The sequence below is a fragment of the Drosophila erecta genome, unplaced genomic scaffold (assembly GCF_003286155.1).
Source record: "Drosophila erecta strain 14021-0224.00,06,07 unplaced genomic scaffold, DereRS2 tig00000055-arrow-pilon, whole genome shotgun sequence".
Classification (NCBI taxonomy): domain Eukaryota; kingdom Metazoa; phylum Arthropoda; class Insecta; order Diptera; family Drosophilidae; genus Drosophila; species Drosophila erecta.
Genome location: NW_020825200.1, coordinates 13,315,958 through 13,331,389, shown reverse-complemented (window position 1 = coordinate 13,331,389; position 15,432 = coordinate 13,315,958). Strand labels below are relative to the sequence as shown.

General features: G+C 41.8%; 1 protein-coding gene across 9 annotated transcripts in view; it reads left to right on the top strand.

Annotated features, from left to right (window-relative positions):
- LOC6541598 (CUGBP Elav-like family member 2) overlaps positions 1-15,432 on the top strand; it is a 53,159-nt gene that overhangs the window by 23,912 nt on the left and 13,815 nt on the right. Inside the window, exons 1-2 of one of the 9 annotated variants that reach the window (XM_026979727.1) lie at positions 1,751-1,946; positions 5,440-5,979. The exons of 7 other annotated variants lie outside the window; for them this stretch is intronic. In XM_026979727.1, the coding sequence (XP_026835528.1) occupies positions 5,556-5,979 (424 nt within the window). In that variant the 5' untranslated portion in view covers positions 1,751-1,946; positions 5,440-5,555. Of the gene's footprint in view, positions 1-1,750; positions 2,024-5,439; positions 5,980-15,432 lie in introns of those variants that run through there. One more of the 9 variants, XM_015159445.2, reaches the window with a different exon arrangement.

Below are 15,432 nucleotides of genomic sequence, written 5' to 3'. Positions count from 1 at the left end.
CTACTGAAATATATACTCGTAGCCAAATGCTTAGACGCGACATTACATTTGAATTAGAATCAATAAGTTGGCAAGTACTATAGTAAGTTGATCATGTTCAGATAAATTCAAATTTCTTTTGTTACATGCACATGCATCCATCATAATTAATAAGTTTCTCGTTCAAATATTTACCAAGATTCTTGAGCAATGCGTATTGCACAAAACTCTTTGCAGAATGAATTGCAATACCTTGACAATTGTCATTGTTTGAGTTAGAATTATGCATATTTTCATGGACCTTTGTTGCAACGAACACAATGGACCGACTAGTTCTTCTCGGACCTCCAATTAGGTGTGGACAATGATGGGAAAAAGTTCTGTAAAGAACTACATTGTGCAGTGTTCAAAGTGCTTGGAGACAACAATTAATTGAAGAAATCACGCACGCCCAAGGGTCTAAAGGGGTAATAAATTCTATGGAAATGTGGGCCTGGGGAGGAGGGGCACCGAGAACAAAACAGAGGCGCAAAGTGAATGACAACCAATTCCATGATGACTTGTGATGGACAAATACGGCTAACGGGCTCTATGACCCAAAAGAATGAGGGAATACTGAGACATGTTTTGCATACACTAGCAGATACAAATTTTATTATGTATGCCCTGCAGTTGTTGCCGCCTTTATGGGATTCTTTCACTCCAATTGTGGACGTCAGCTCCGATCCTTCTGCTCCTCCTTCCTCCCCTTCAATTCAGGGAATTTTAATTATTATTTTCAATTATCGAAAATGGTCTGTGCGTCTGTTGTTTTCAAGTGCTTTCGTATTGTATCTGCAGCAGTAGCTGTATCTGTATCCGCATCGCTGTCTGTAATTTGGGGGCGTATGGTTTTATAATTCCTCTGTCCCAACGCCCCTTTTTTCAACATTTGCTGGTGGCATATGGCTTGGTTGTATGCTCCCCTTTGATATTATTGAAATTTTCTATTCCATTCGCGATAAGAAAGGTGGTTCTTCAACATGCATTTACACAAAATATTACTCTTCACGAGTCAGCTGACAGAATTGTGTATAACGTTCTGCGGAATTATGATCTGGCTACCAAAGCTTTTAGCCCAAAGCTGTTAACTGTTTAATTAAACAACTGACGCGAATGGGACGCACTGTATCTGACTGCTGAAATGCGAAACGAAAACAAACATAAAGTTGGTGCCTCGCTCAGGTAGAATTTCCGAGACAGGAACATGAGTAATTATGGAAATATATAAGCAATATGACTGAAACAACAGATACAGTTCGTAGACTTGGCACGAATAAAGGAAATTAAAAGATCCCTATATATAAGTGTTGTAAAGGTGTAATTGTAAGGTGAATATGGGCAAGGCTCATAAGCGGAATTTAGTGTGATACCTTTAAGAACCTGTTGAACACTGAAGGCCATTTTCCTTGGAACCTTCGTTCCACCGTAGTGCACTGTAAAACTCATTTAATCTTCATAATTTTCGCATTTTCCGAGCACATTTCCCCCAGCACGCTTTTCTTATTGCCATTTTGACACAAAACCCGAAAGGCAGCGGCAATAATGATAATATTTGTTTGTATTCGAACTGTTTGCTTCTGTAGCTGTTGCTATTGCTATTGCTATTGCTTTTGCTTTGACGTCGCCATGCGGCTCATCGTGAACTGAGTACACAATGGCTAAAGTACATACCAGATACAACTACAACTACAAAAATCAAGTAAAATAAACCGCAGAACGAAGCGAAAAAACGGCAGCGAAAAATAAGCGACGCCAGCAGTTTGTCACTCAATCGCCCAGACATCAGTCGCGTTTTCGGATCGACTGCGAAAAAAATACAGCGCCGAAAAAATAGCAGAAACAAATCGCTGAAATTCTCAACGAGTATCTAACAGATACTCTCAGCTCGGAGACGTGTCGCCGTAATCGGGGAAATATAGCGACTTGTGAGCCAAACGGAAATTACAATTGCCGCGCACGCGCGTGTCAAAGTTTAAGTTCAAGACGTGCGATCAATTACCAGGTATCTTTCGGATCGAGATACTCGACGAAAAGCTGAGAAAATTCGATTCGAATACGCAAGTCAAGCGCATTTTTGAGTGTGTAAATGGGACTTAAAATGCACATAGCATTTGCATAATTAGTGGACGATAAGAACTTGGCTTGACTTAGTCGAAAGTACAGTGGGCACTGGATAAAAGCGAGGCTCATTGTAAAAATGTGTTAGACTGCCAGCATTTGCATTTAAGGCTTTAAACCTTTTTTACAATTTATTTCTTGAAAAGTGGCAAAAACTGCGTTCTTGCAGTCATCCCACATCGTGAACTTAGTGCCAAACTATCTGTATATTTACCTGTGAAAATAGCCTCAGTAATCGCATAGGAAATAATTGAATTCACACTGAATACAGAACAGTCAATGGGCATTTCGAGCATTTGGGCGGAGGGATGGGTCAGGCAGACGTTGTAAGCTGGCAAATATAACAGGCGAAAAGGCGATTTCCGATCCAATTGGCGTTCCGGTCGGTTGACTCGAGTGTGTGAGCTTGGAGCTGGGTGTGTCGAGCCATAAATAGCCTCCAATGAAGGCTGTCGATGAGCTCTGCCCCTTCAGCACCCTTCGTCAGCTGGCCACGACACGCTCTCACCTACAAGGTCATCCGAACTCAGCTTCCCATTAGGTGATTGAAATACCCTTACTCCAGTGTGCACTAATGAGTGAAAAAACAAAAAAAACGCAGCCAGTGCGTATAGGTCTCTAGTACTAAATTCCACTAATTGTAATCCGATTTTTCCTTCACGTAACGAAAATGAATCATCTGGGACTGGGTAAAACTGTCCCTCAAAAAATAATCACTCAAAAGACGAAGTCAACAAACGGAAATTGTCACTTGTCAAATTTTCATTTGGCTTTCATTTTCGAGGAGCCTCACACGAGGCAAACGCGGCCGCAAAGAAAACCTGAGTGCAGGCCGTATTAAATACAAAACGTCAACGGCTCGTCAAAACCTCAAAAGCCAAATACGTTTTCGTACAAACTTGAACGCATTTTAAAATCCACACAAGTCAACAAAAGCGGGAGCTCAATTTTGTTTGATTCTCGACTTCCTAACATTGTGTGAACTTTCCTTGGTTTCTGAATATTCAGTTACTGAGTAGAGTAAGGTTGATCTGAGTATTACCCTATTTCGAATTACATAATTAGGCTATTATGACGAATTATGCTGAAACCTCTTCCGTCTCACATTATTCAAACTCACTTTCGATATTCTTCGGAATGGAGACCTCACATTAGACTCGAACGGCCCGCTTATAATGGAAAAGCGTAACTTTCCGCTCTGAAAATTTTCATTTAACAGCAATAATAACAAAAGCCATAATAAAACAACAGCAAACAACAAAACGCATGAGGTGCTGCGGCAGAAGCAAAGTTCAGAGTGTAAATGTGAAGTTTATGCGATAATTGCCAGCGAGTTTGTTGCCAGGTAAATTGCACTTTGAGGCGCACGAGACAGCAAGATAATAATACAAAGTTAACCAAAAACTAGGTTAGAAAATGCTACAAAGGTACACAGCCAATTAGCTCACTTAGAAAAATTACTCCACATTTGAAAATCGTCTGGAACGCAGCGAAGCGTTAACAAAGTGATTACGAAAATGTCCCCATGGAACACGTGTATATATGTACATACTCGTATGTATAGTAATAGCCATTCGGGCGACGAATCAATTGGTTTCGCATATGTCGCAACCATCAACAGAAAACTGTTCCACTTTGGGCCACCTGCAAAATGGAAACTCTCGTCAATATTTGCACTTTCTTCTGAGTTACATTCCAAGAAGAGAGCTGCGGCCGACAGGCGGGCAAACTTGTCTATTTACGCATATTTATGTCTATATGTTGGCCATGTACAAACAAGAAGCCATCAGCTTCGACATCAGTCCCAGCATCGTAATCATCGCAATCATCGTCATCATCATCTTCTTTAGGCAGTCTGTCAATAGACTGGCAAACGTCAATTTCAGCTGGGTCAGAAGAAATTGAAAATAGACAGTCGAGTCAGGTGGAAAGCGGGGGAAAAGTTCGGAGGGAGGCTAAAAATTTGAAAATACGAGTACTTCAAGAAAAATGTAAAATTTCATAGAATTTGGAATACAGCTGAAGCCGCAAAATCAATTCAGACCAATTGCTTTTCGAATAGATGTGAAATGCTCAACGACTTGGAAACTACTGTACGGAATTTTAGGAACTTTTTCCCCAAAAATGTGCAATTATTGGGAAACAGTACATTTTTCTATATGATTCAAGTACTTTGCCAGATATTGATGTACAAATGAATTGACAAAATGCCAAGTATAGTATAATACAAATAGTTTCAAACGCCATCTGATATATTATTCACTTTTTAGGGAACTTCCCAAGGAAACAAGCCAAGCTTCAGTGTCAAGCAAATGCCGCTGTTGTAGCTGGATAAATAAGCTTGAAATTTCACAATCATATCGTTCGTATATGCTTAGGTGTCGAACAGTTGTCGGCTTGTTTAGTTTTCCATCTCAAAACTCCCCGCCTGGGTCTGAAGTTACCTATTTACCCTGGGCTGCCTTCTCATTTATTGTATAAACATAGACATTCGTCTCTTTAAAACTCTGTTCAGGCTGATTAGGGCTTCGCACAGGTGTTATATACACAGCTATGTAGAAAGCCCGGCAAATGGGAGTGGTTGGTGCTAAGTTGCGACAGTTGTGGGAGAAAAGGTTTAAGACAAGTAAGCTACATGCAAAAATAGTTTTCAATAGCTTAGTTTCAACATTTAAATTGAATTATAAACGTTTGGTGAATATTTTACAAAGCCCAATGACATAATATTGCTATTATCCAAGTGATACCCCTCAAAAAGTCATATGAACGGCAATAAAAATTGTTCAAGCGAAAGCTGGATGGATTAAAATTTTTGTTTATTTGCTTTGGATTTTTCAATGATTTTAATAACGCTGGCGGGGCTCCTTAACGTACATAAAAATGCAAAATCAAACAACTGCGCTATGCGATCGCCATAATAATCGTAACAATTAAAGCAAATATGGTCCATCTGAATGGCCAACCCGTACGGGCGGATCATGTCCGACCCATTAGCACTCGGTGCGTTGATGGGGGATGTGCAACAAATTGAAAGTAAATAACACAGAACGACAATAAAAAATACGGTGTTATTGCAAAAGGCCAACTGCACTCGCCGGACAATATGGCAAATTAATTAGTTATACAAAAATGGTAGACCATAAAACGCCGTGCTGAAAAATAGTGAAACGGTCGCGTGTGTGCGTGTGTGTGTGCGCAAATAAAATTCAAATTATGCACAAGTGAATAATTGTGGCATTTTAATGGCGACCCTTGCTAATAAAATTGCAAATAAAATATTGCCTTTCGTTTTTAATTTAGCCCAGGAGGCCCATAAAAAAGCAAAGCAAAGTTTCAGTTAGACAAAAATATTTAAGCCCTTCGACCAACCAATTTTTTGTATGTGCTGGTGCGCCATCTAGCGGCCAATAAATAACATGAAAAACCCAAATATCATGGAATGCGGCAATTCCTTAAACAACAACAGCATTGGCTCCAATATCAATGGAAACGGAAACGGAAATGGAAATGGAAATGGCGGAGTCAGCGAGCAGCGCCCCCTATCGGGCAAAGTCCATGCAGCATCTCCTCCGCCCGTCGTCGGCAACAACAACAACAACAATAATCTGATAGTCCGCTACAACAAACTAAGCTCGGGCAGCTCCTCCGCGAGCTCATCGCCGCCACATCATCAGCAGCACTCGCCACCACCGTCGATGCACCACCAAAGCCATCCCAACCACCCACTCCAGCCGTCCTCCATGTCCACAAACATGGCCACAAATGGCCATCAGTTGTATCCGGCGATAACGGCAACGTATTGGCTCCCGCCGCCGAATCCGGCGCCATATTTAGTTCCAGGTAATTAGTGTTACTCGCACGGACCACCGTCCAGCTAAGCCCAGTCGGTCCGAGCACAGTGGGGCCTCCGTAAGGCGGATACGCCAAAAACACATTTAACTGCACTGATACGGGGTGATATATATAAAAATAACCTACTTTATCCGCTTGAGAACTCATTACAAAAAGTCATATAATTAACATATATTTAGTTCCCAGAAATACACATGTAGAATTGATTTTCTTTAACCGTAAATAAGTACACATTACACCAGTTTGATTTATAAGGAGGTAGATATTGATAACATCTTTTCGCTTTAACAAGACAGTTAAAAACTATAAATAATAAATGAAATCGTTAAGGGTTTTAGGTATGCACATATATAGAACTGTATTACAAAGCTTTTTCTTCATAAATTATAATTAATTGCAGATTTTCACTCAAAACGTTGTTCCTAATGATCATTCACTGTGGCTTCTATTGTATAAAACCTATACAGAACAACTGTATTAAAGCATTTTGTTTTTTGTTAACAATTTATAATTAATTACAACTTTGCACTCAACACGTTGCTCTTAATGATCATTCACTGTGGCTACTATTGTCTAAAACTCATTGCATTTCTACGCTTTGGCAGCGGAAGCGCGTCGCCTGCAAAAACGTTGCAAATTATATTTTCGTGTTTATTGTGAAGCTCGCGAGGATTACAAAGCCAAGAGCGGGTGGGCGGACTGCCCGCTAGGGGGCGCCAGCAGAGCAATTTTCCGGAGAAAACATGACGAGGGAAGCGGGGCAGCGAGGGTTCCATGTTTCGATGAAACTTTCGTGTTTTTATTTTCCGGCTCTTTGTTGGATTGTCGTGTATTTTATTTCCTTTTCGCGCCAAGTGGCTAAATGTTAAACCAATATGTATGTGTGTGTGTGTGTGTTGTGGGGAGGGGGGTATATGCACATGTTGAGCTTGCATTTCGTTTCCTTTATGTGTGTGTGTGTGCCTGTGTGTAAATGTGTTTGGGTAATTTCATTTGCAAACGCCACTTGCTAGGCGGCTAATTAAATTTTAGCTTTGTCATGGGACTTTTGAACTCCCCAGCAAAAGCGGATAAAAAACGCTTCGGTGGGGAAAATCCTGGATAAATGGATCTTCACGGTTTGACTGGGTTTTATTCGGTTTTGTAAAGTAACTTTATGTTGTTTGTGGTAAGGAATAAGTTCTGACTAAATATTTGAATTCACTCATTTCTGTAACTCATTTTGACCTTAACCAGGCAGTATTCAAAATACGTGATGTTTTTTTTTAACGTTTCATCACAACAAATTCAAGTTCGTTTATGTATGAAGTAACTTGAGTACCACATTCGTGCCTCGTTGATTAGCACAGCTGTGCTAAAAATTTAATCAACTAGCAACAGAGACTGACTTTAATCAATTCGAAGTGGTTTTAGATTCGTATTTTTAACCTCTGCTAGAGTGAAATGTAACATAATTTAGAATATTTTGTAGGGCCTGGCAAGAAAGTGACTTAGCCTTCTGATTCCGCTCCTTCCTCGGCTCTTCCTCTTGCCACTGGTTTCCTGTCTGCTCTCTGAGATGTGACAGTTCCTTGGGATGCCTTGGGTCACATGATTTTTGGGGTCTTTGGGGTTCTGGGCCCTGTCGTTGGCATGCAAAAGCTACGTGACATGTGGATAGTTGCTGTTGCAGTTGTGTTACCACAGCGAAACGTGTTACATTTATGTTAACGCATTTGCACACGTTAAAAGAGAAAGAGGCAGAGGCGGAGAGAGTTGGAGCTGGAGAAAGGAAGGGGAGAAAATTCATTTATAATGCCTTGCCACAAGTTCTGAAACCATCAACCTTACGTAACACTCCCCATCCATACAGCTGTTACACTTCACTTTTGACTGACAGCCATTTTGACACACACGCCCCCTTTTCTGGGCTCCGCCCCCAAAAGTCACTTGATCTCGCCGTACAATTATTATTTCCCGCTACACACTCGCCTGCATCGAATTGCTTTCGAAATAGATGCACTTTATTTATTTATAGTTTTTTTTCACCATCGGCTGTTCTTTATTTCTTCCGTGTCTGCCAGTAAATTCCCCTTTGGCTGCTTATTTATCAACGCTTTGACTTTGGCTGCTTTCGGTCACAGTCAAAGTCGGACGCAAAGTCGAAGTCAACAATTCATTTCGCAAACACATCGCATAAATATGCAAGTCATGCGCCGAGTTAGACGGAGCACAATTGATGGGTTAACATGGGCATGGTGGGGTTTTCCTGGGAAGAGGGGGTTACTAGGCAGATGAAGAAGTAGCAAAGGAGCCCCTGTCAGCAGGCACAAATTGCAATTCCCCAAACGCTAAGGTTCTTGATGCTTCAAAAGCTTTCACAGAGTTGAATGCAAATTGGAATATGAATGTGAAACAGGAATACACAGAATATGGGCCATTTAATAATGGTACTGTCAAAGAAACATAGGATAAGTAGTATTCAACATAAAAAAGATTGTAATGTGCATGGGGAATCTGAGTTTGATTTGTAATTTTTTTTCTTCCCACTTTATGAGCAGCTAATGCCCGGCGAACTCTTAGCCATTTGACAATTGGCCGGGACAATTGGCACACACATGTCCCTTAACCCCTTGGTAGCCCCAAAGCCCAAAGCCATTCGGCAAATCAAACATCGAATGCCGGGCGACAAGTGACCGAAAAGTTGAACAACGAGCGAGTTCAACGTACACCGCAGAATGAGCAGCAGCCACAATTTTGCATAGACAATACACGAGTGCAACAAATGGTGAATGCGTTACAGTTCAATAGCGATTGACTGGGGTGGGGCACCTAGGGGTTAAGGGGTCTAAGGGGTGCGGCGGGGCTCGAGGGGTTCAATGGGTCGCTTGATCGACTGAGCGTCCCATAAGAACGAAATGAAGTTCTGTCGCGACAAATACACAACAATGCGGAATACGTAATCAATTGATTCGGATGTGGCAAGGGGGCAACTCAAACAGATACATTCGTATCTGTGTTTCGTTCGTAGCTGTGAGGCGTATCTGCATATATTTACATGTAGCCCGAAACAAAGCGAGCTCGCAACAATCGAGCACCAAACTTTAGATTGCTGGAAAATGCTGCCGATATGCAAACTTTCCGACAAATTCGCATTTATTGCCTATTTATCTGAGCAAAATCGGGCACGAAAGCATCTTAATACGTCTACATACACGCAAATACAATGCACTAGCATCTGGTGGACTGTTATCCTCCAGCTGCAGCACTGGGGTTCTTCAGCCTGCAGCCTACGCAAATGGAAGATGAATTCCGCTCCAGGAATTTTAAGCTAATTAGGTCTGGAAGTCTAGAATGTGCCAGGAATGCCTTATAAGCCCGGGCTGCTACAAATTGGTAATATGTGCAGATGGCGAAGAAGATGCCATGAAGAGGATTAAACAAATTCCCATTTGCCTTAGTGGTCAATGTGCTCGGGATCTAGTCATAAGCTAAAGTTTGAATTTTCAATTAAATTTATCTCTTTGATCGTAAGCTGTGTGCGCACGTTTGATGGGCATTGTATTTCATGTGCCAAAAGATCCTAAGTCCTAAACCTAAACTGTGATGGAATAATTACCAAAAATACTGATTGATAGTATTACATAAAATCAGCACTATTATAGACACACCCTCACTGTAATTTTGCCGTAAAGTAATCACATAAGGCCATTCAAAAATGTACTAAAGACACCCAACTGATTACTATGCAAAGCGCATTTTGAGGCATGTCAAAAAGTATAAAAAAAGAGAAAAACAAAAAATCAGCTCAAAGAAGCAGGGACACGTTGAAGTTTTTTACGAGTGTCGGGTAGAAGATTTGAGCAACTTGTTGGAAAGATGCTGACTGGCTGACTGGCTGACTGACTGGCAATCAAAATTACCTTTGACGTGACATCTCACAGCCGCAAATATGCAGAAACACCTCGAAGCTCCGGATGGTCGGGGGTGTGTGGGGAATCTACGAGATTAAATGTGCAGCAGGGCATGAGCTATAAAATGACATAAGATACGACGTCAAAATGTATCTTATGAATGTCTGAACGCTCCACCTCCAGCAATATGCGAGAAAACAAAAACGTTTATTGTCTACGGAGCACGTGCGTCACAGAACCAGTTTGCCAGACCTGGCAAATAATGAGATAGCAAACAAATTATTTATTTTCAAATTGGATATTGGAACTATTCGTGTAGCAGCAGCCAAATGAACTTAAGTTGTCAGCTATTTCGGTACTCTTGTCTTTAACCTGTCCGAACTGCATTTACAAAAGATGCTTTGCTGCATTTAGCTGACGTTTTAGTTCTTGATTATGTTGTCAATTAGCCAGCCGACGCCAGATGGGCAACAAAAAGAGGGAAAATCCAACGCAGAGTGCACATTTTGCTGATTGATATTGGTCAAGTGGTTTTTCATTAAGTCATTTCCATGTTCCACTTGAGACTACAACTTCTTTGTAGTTTCATTTCAACAATCTCCAAGTGGTGGCTCTTGCCAAGAACTTAAGTAAAATGTTGATACATAAAAAAATATTATAGAAGGAATAGGAAAAATTAGGAAAAATATGTTTATGGACTGGGTGGCATACCCCACCCGCCCTCCCCCTCCTCATTGCACTTGCAGCTTTGTTCTGCTCCCCTTTCCCCATTTTCCCAGGCGTTTCTCATCTTCAGGGCAACTTGCCAGTGAAGCACTTGAGCACATCGTCGGGGGCCAAGGAAACTTGGGGCAGGGAAAATAGGATGGAAAGCATTAGAATAGGAATAGCCACTGGCAGCGGTAATTGAATGAAGTTCACAAAGGCAGCCAGAAGCGGTCATCGAATGGCTGCAAAAATAAAAAACAAAACAGCAGCGAAACAATATTTATAAAAAGTCTCAAGCTGGAAAACGCAACTCTCGAACACCCTTCAATATTCGTTTGCTTGATCAATTTATTAATTATTAAATTACGACCAAAAGTTAGGATTCTTTTAAGATCGCCAGGCTTATTACTTTCCACAAACATAAATAAATAACTATTTATTTAGATAATTATGTCAATGGGCAGCTCTTCGATTACAGCACGCGGCCAGTTAAATTAATCATTTTAAAGTTGTGAATCCCCAATTAAATCGGGCACATACTGGTTCCTAAAATAAGCATGCTGCTTATGAAGGGCATCGAAATGGAGCACAAGAGATATTGCTCGCACAACACACAAATGAACCCTTCAAGCGAATGCCAGAAATGAGCAACTCCCCTGACTCCTGTCGAAATCCCCCTTTGGCTGCTGGCATTTTGCCTATTGCAACATCTCCTCCTGCCACCGCTCCTCCTGCCACATCATCTTCGGGGGGCTGCCCCTTTTTTTGCTGCTGCTGCTGCTGCTGCTGCAGCTGCGGAAATTGCGGCGCTCGCGGGCCGGAAGTGTTGCCAACGTAATCGAAACGTGCCCGGGCTCCCAGCTCCTGTCAACGGGGTGGAAGTGGATCGTGGTCAGCGGAGTGGGCGTCCATCCACAGGGATTGGGACTCGTACCGGGGAGGATGATTATAATGACTTCGCTCATTTGTCGCAGTGGTTGGCTCAACCAATGGCATTAGCTTTTATGACGGTTAATTGTATTTTGCGGCCGGGAAAAGTGGTGAAGTATTGAACTGGCTGGGCTGTGGAAAGTGTTTGAGCTGGCTAATATACCAGCGTACTATGTATATTTCTTACTAATTGATTAATCTTACATTTAATTTTAGAATAAGGTACTACTTTTTAAATTATTTACGCTCTATGAAAATATCAAATGGCAACTTTTTTCACCTGCAAGTCCGCTTTTCTTGCTACAACTTAATTACATGCACATAATTATTCCTTACAAAACGTCACCGGGTGGCGAAACTCTGTCTCGTGAATGAAAAAAGCTTAGTTGAAAATTCCATTTTAATTTCCGTTTCCGCATCAACATTTTCCGCTTGTCAATTATTGCAAAATTATGCAAATATGCTGCGCGGGAAAGGGCGGAAAAGAAATGTCGAAAATTTGTGCGCATTAAATGCTTCGCCCACAAAAGGCATCCCCACCGCTGAACTTCTCGTCTGGGATCCTTCCTCCTGGAACCGCCAGGGAGCTTAATTGAATTAAAACATAAAAATTTCTGCACCGCAATAAGTTTGCTGCCCCCTTTGGGCCGGGCCATAAACTCCGCCCATGGGGAAATATATAAACAATTGGGACGGACAGTCCCACATACATGCATGTGGCTGTAAGTATGTAATTCGCATTTTAGTGCATTTTGATGGCCACGAATGAGCATCATAATTTCAGCAGTTTACAACATTTTTTCTCGATTGGCGGGGCTTTAAATTAATTATGACAAGACCGGCGAAAAGTATGCTATGCGAAATGGTTGCGCCTTCCACGGCACACATGCATTTTCCGCAATAAATATTTATGCAGCTGAGACTGCGAGTTGAAAACGCCCAAACTACTTAACAACACAAACAGATACAAATATGTGAAAAGTTGCCTCCAACTCGTGCAGCACTTCAAAATTGCAGCAGCTGCTGTTGTTGCTGCTGCTGCTGCTGCTGCTGCTGCTGCTGCTGCGTAGTTGCTGCTGCTGCACATGTGTGCATGCCATTTTCATTTATCAGGCCTCGTGTGAGCTCAGCGCTTAATCTGTACAGTACACACACAGTAATAACAACAGCAGGAGCTGCAGCCCATGCCACTTACAGTTGAAAAAACAATAATTTCCTTGACAGCATGCAAGCAATTTGCATTTGTCAATTAAGGAATGGCTTGAAAATTCGAAAATCCGATGAACATTCCAGGTTTAGCGCATAGCCAAGGTTTGATTTCAAGTAATAAAACTTCAGCAGCTTTAATGCAATTAAAGAGCAGTGTGCAAATTTGTATTCCATTACCTTTGTGAAACTCAATAGCATACACATATCAGGTCAAATCGTAATTAAATGCCTGACATCCCAGTTTATGCCGAGTGTAATGCGTTAAGTCTTTCTCTTGATTATGCATTGTTGTATGCACAGTGTTGCTGGCGTGTTTATGTTATAATTGAAAACGTTAACTGTTTTTAGAGATGGCGGATCAGGAGTGAAGCATCCACTTCCATTGAGCTTAAGGCTGGCCGCGTCTGATGCTAAATTTTAATTGAAACCTGATAGACGAGGAGCTGCAGCTGGGATGCCGCCTAAGTAGCTTAATATGTGATTAGACGCAGTCTGAGACAAGCTCCATCATAGTGCGCCCTAATTAATACGTGATTCCATTCAAGACTCAACGCAAAGCTGCAGCACATGAACTGCAAAGAGAACTAAAGTCGGGGCTATAGGCAAAACCTTGATATATGCTTGATATTTAAGAATGCCCAGCTTAAACGGCATTTATGTACCATTTATTGGGGGACGAGAAAGTCATAGCCATTAGCCAACTTGTTCACATCTGTTTTTACATATGTATTACTTTGCAGCTCCTCCTGAGCCCCTGGCCAAAATGCTCTGAATAATGTTGCATTCCTCCAATTCGAGTGCCACATCTCGTATATCCGAGTGTGATTTGAGTGTGTGTTTTGTATAAATCTGGCTGGCGTGTTTAACATTTATCCTTTCGCTTCTCCGCCACTCCGCATGTCCTCGTTTTAATGTGCTCCGCATTAGTAGCAAATTCTGCTCCATCCATACTTGCGATGTATGCAAATCTCGGTTGACAACCCTCCGGAGGAATTCTACCCCACTTTCTGTGGGTTCGGCAAAAGTTTTATGCGCTCCATTCGTTTGCACGGATGTCATTGTTCTGGTTAATGCGTTTAACTATTGTTTTTGGCTTACACCGTGTGAGAGTGGAATCGGGGAAATTGGCTGTGGAAAAAGCATTTTAGGGAAGGTAACGTACATACTGATACACATAAACCAGTAGGAATACTTTAAGATCATTAAAATCATATTATTTGATGCACTTTGAGCAATCTTTTAGAGGGTGTCCTTGTAAGCCACAATAATGCTGAAAAGTATGCGCGGGATTTCGGAATCGAGGAGCCTGGCTCGTAAGCATTTGCACAAGGCGATCAATTTGTTTATGCCAAACAAACAGAACTGGGGGAAATAATTAAGAGCTGTCGAAGGTTTTTCCAAGAGCCAAGAGGCGAGCAATTTAATGGCAATGCAAATTGAATGCAATCTAATGCTCGGCTGACTCCACAGAAAAGCTCTAATAAGATAAAAGATACGCAATTCATGTGTGTGGAAAAAGTAAATTATGCACATGACAAACTTTGCCCGGGGCCAACCATTTTCGGGGGCCAGAAACCGACTTGACACAAAAGTTGATGTCTCAAGTGTGAAGTGAAATATATGAGGACCCAGTAGATTTGAGCCGCCCCGCCTTCTTTGGCCCACACACATAAGTGCAGTTTCCGCTTCTGACTGTGCATATAAATCTTAAGACAGTTAACGACATCATATGGCAGAGTTGGCTCCCAAGGATGAACTTACAATGCATATGCCACAGGCGGAAGTCTTCACCTTCCCCCAATCGCCCCTCATCCTGAAAAATGCCCAAGGGGGTGCAACTTTGCTGCATAATTGTGGGGCGGAAGGCACGAAGAGGGACCGCCGAAACGAAACGAAACGAAACGAAAATGTTCGCCCAGCCAGTTGAGGAAACCAATTTGTGGTAATTGTCGTGAAATTGCAATTTCTGCAACTGTAATGGCCCGCAGGAATGACACACAGATGCACCGAAAGTGTGGGCCAGCGGTGGCAGAAGGCAGTGACTTTCCTTAAATGAGATTCCTGCCATTTGGCGTCAGTTTCCACACTCTGGTTCCTTGGCCGACGCCGAAAAAGGTGAAAATGATAAACTGCCTAAAGCCAAATTAATGCGGAGATTGCGCCGGCAATAACAGGGCCAATGGAAATTACAGCCCGGTAAAGCGATCGAATTTATTTCACTAACAATAAGGCTGCGTGTAATGGGACACAAGTGTGTAGTTAAATATTGGGCTTACATTTGGACACCTTTTTAGAGTAGTATTCAAATTAAACAAATTCCTTAAATATCCAAAAATATGTGGCAAAACTTCAGGCAATTTAGCGCACATCAGTTTCGAGAACAAAAGGAAATTCTTTAGGGTTTTATTTTTCGCTGGCCTGGACTTTCCCAACGAGCTTTTATCAGCGCTGAAAAAATCACGTGCGCATAAAACTTTCCAATCAGCGATGCCAAATACAAAAGAGGTCCTTAACAAGCTGCTCAAAAGGGGAAAAATGGGGAAAATGGGAAAAATGGGGAAAGGGTGGAAAACGCGGGAGACTCAGGTGCCTGCAATAAGTTTTAACCTCCTTTTGTCATAGCCCTTTTCCTTCGTGCCACTCGTATCTTCGCTGGCAAAGTTTCAACTTAAAATGGCAAATCCATACAATAAATATATAA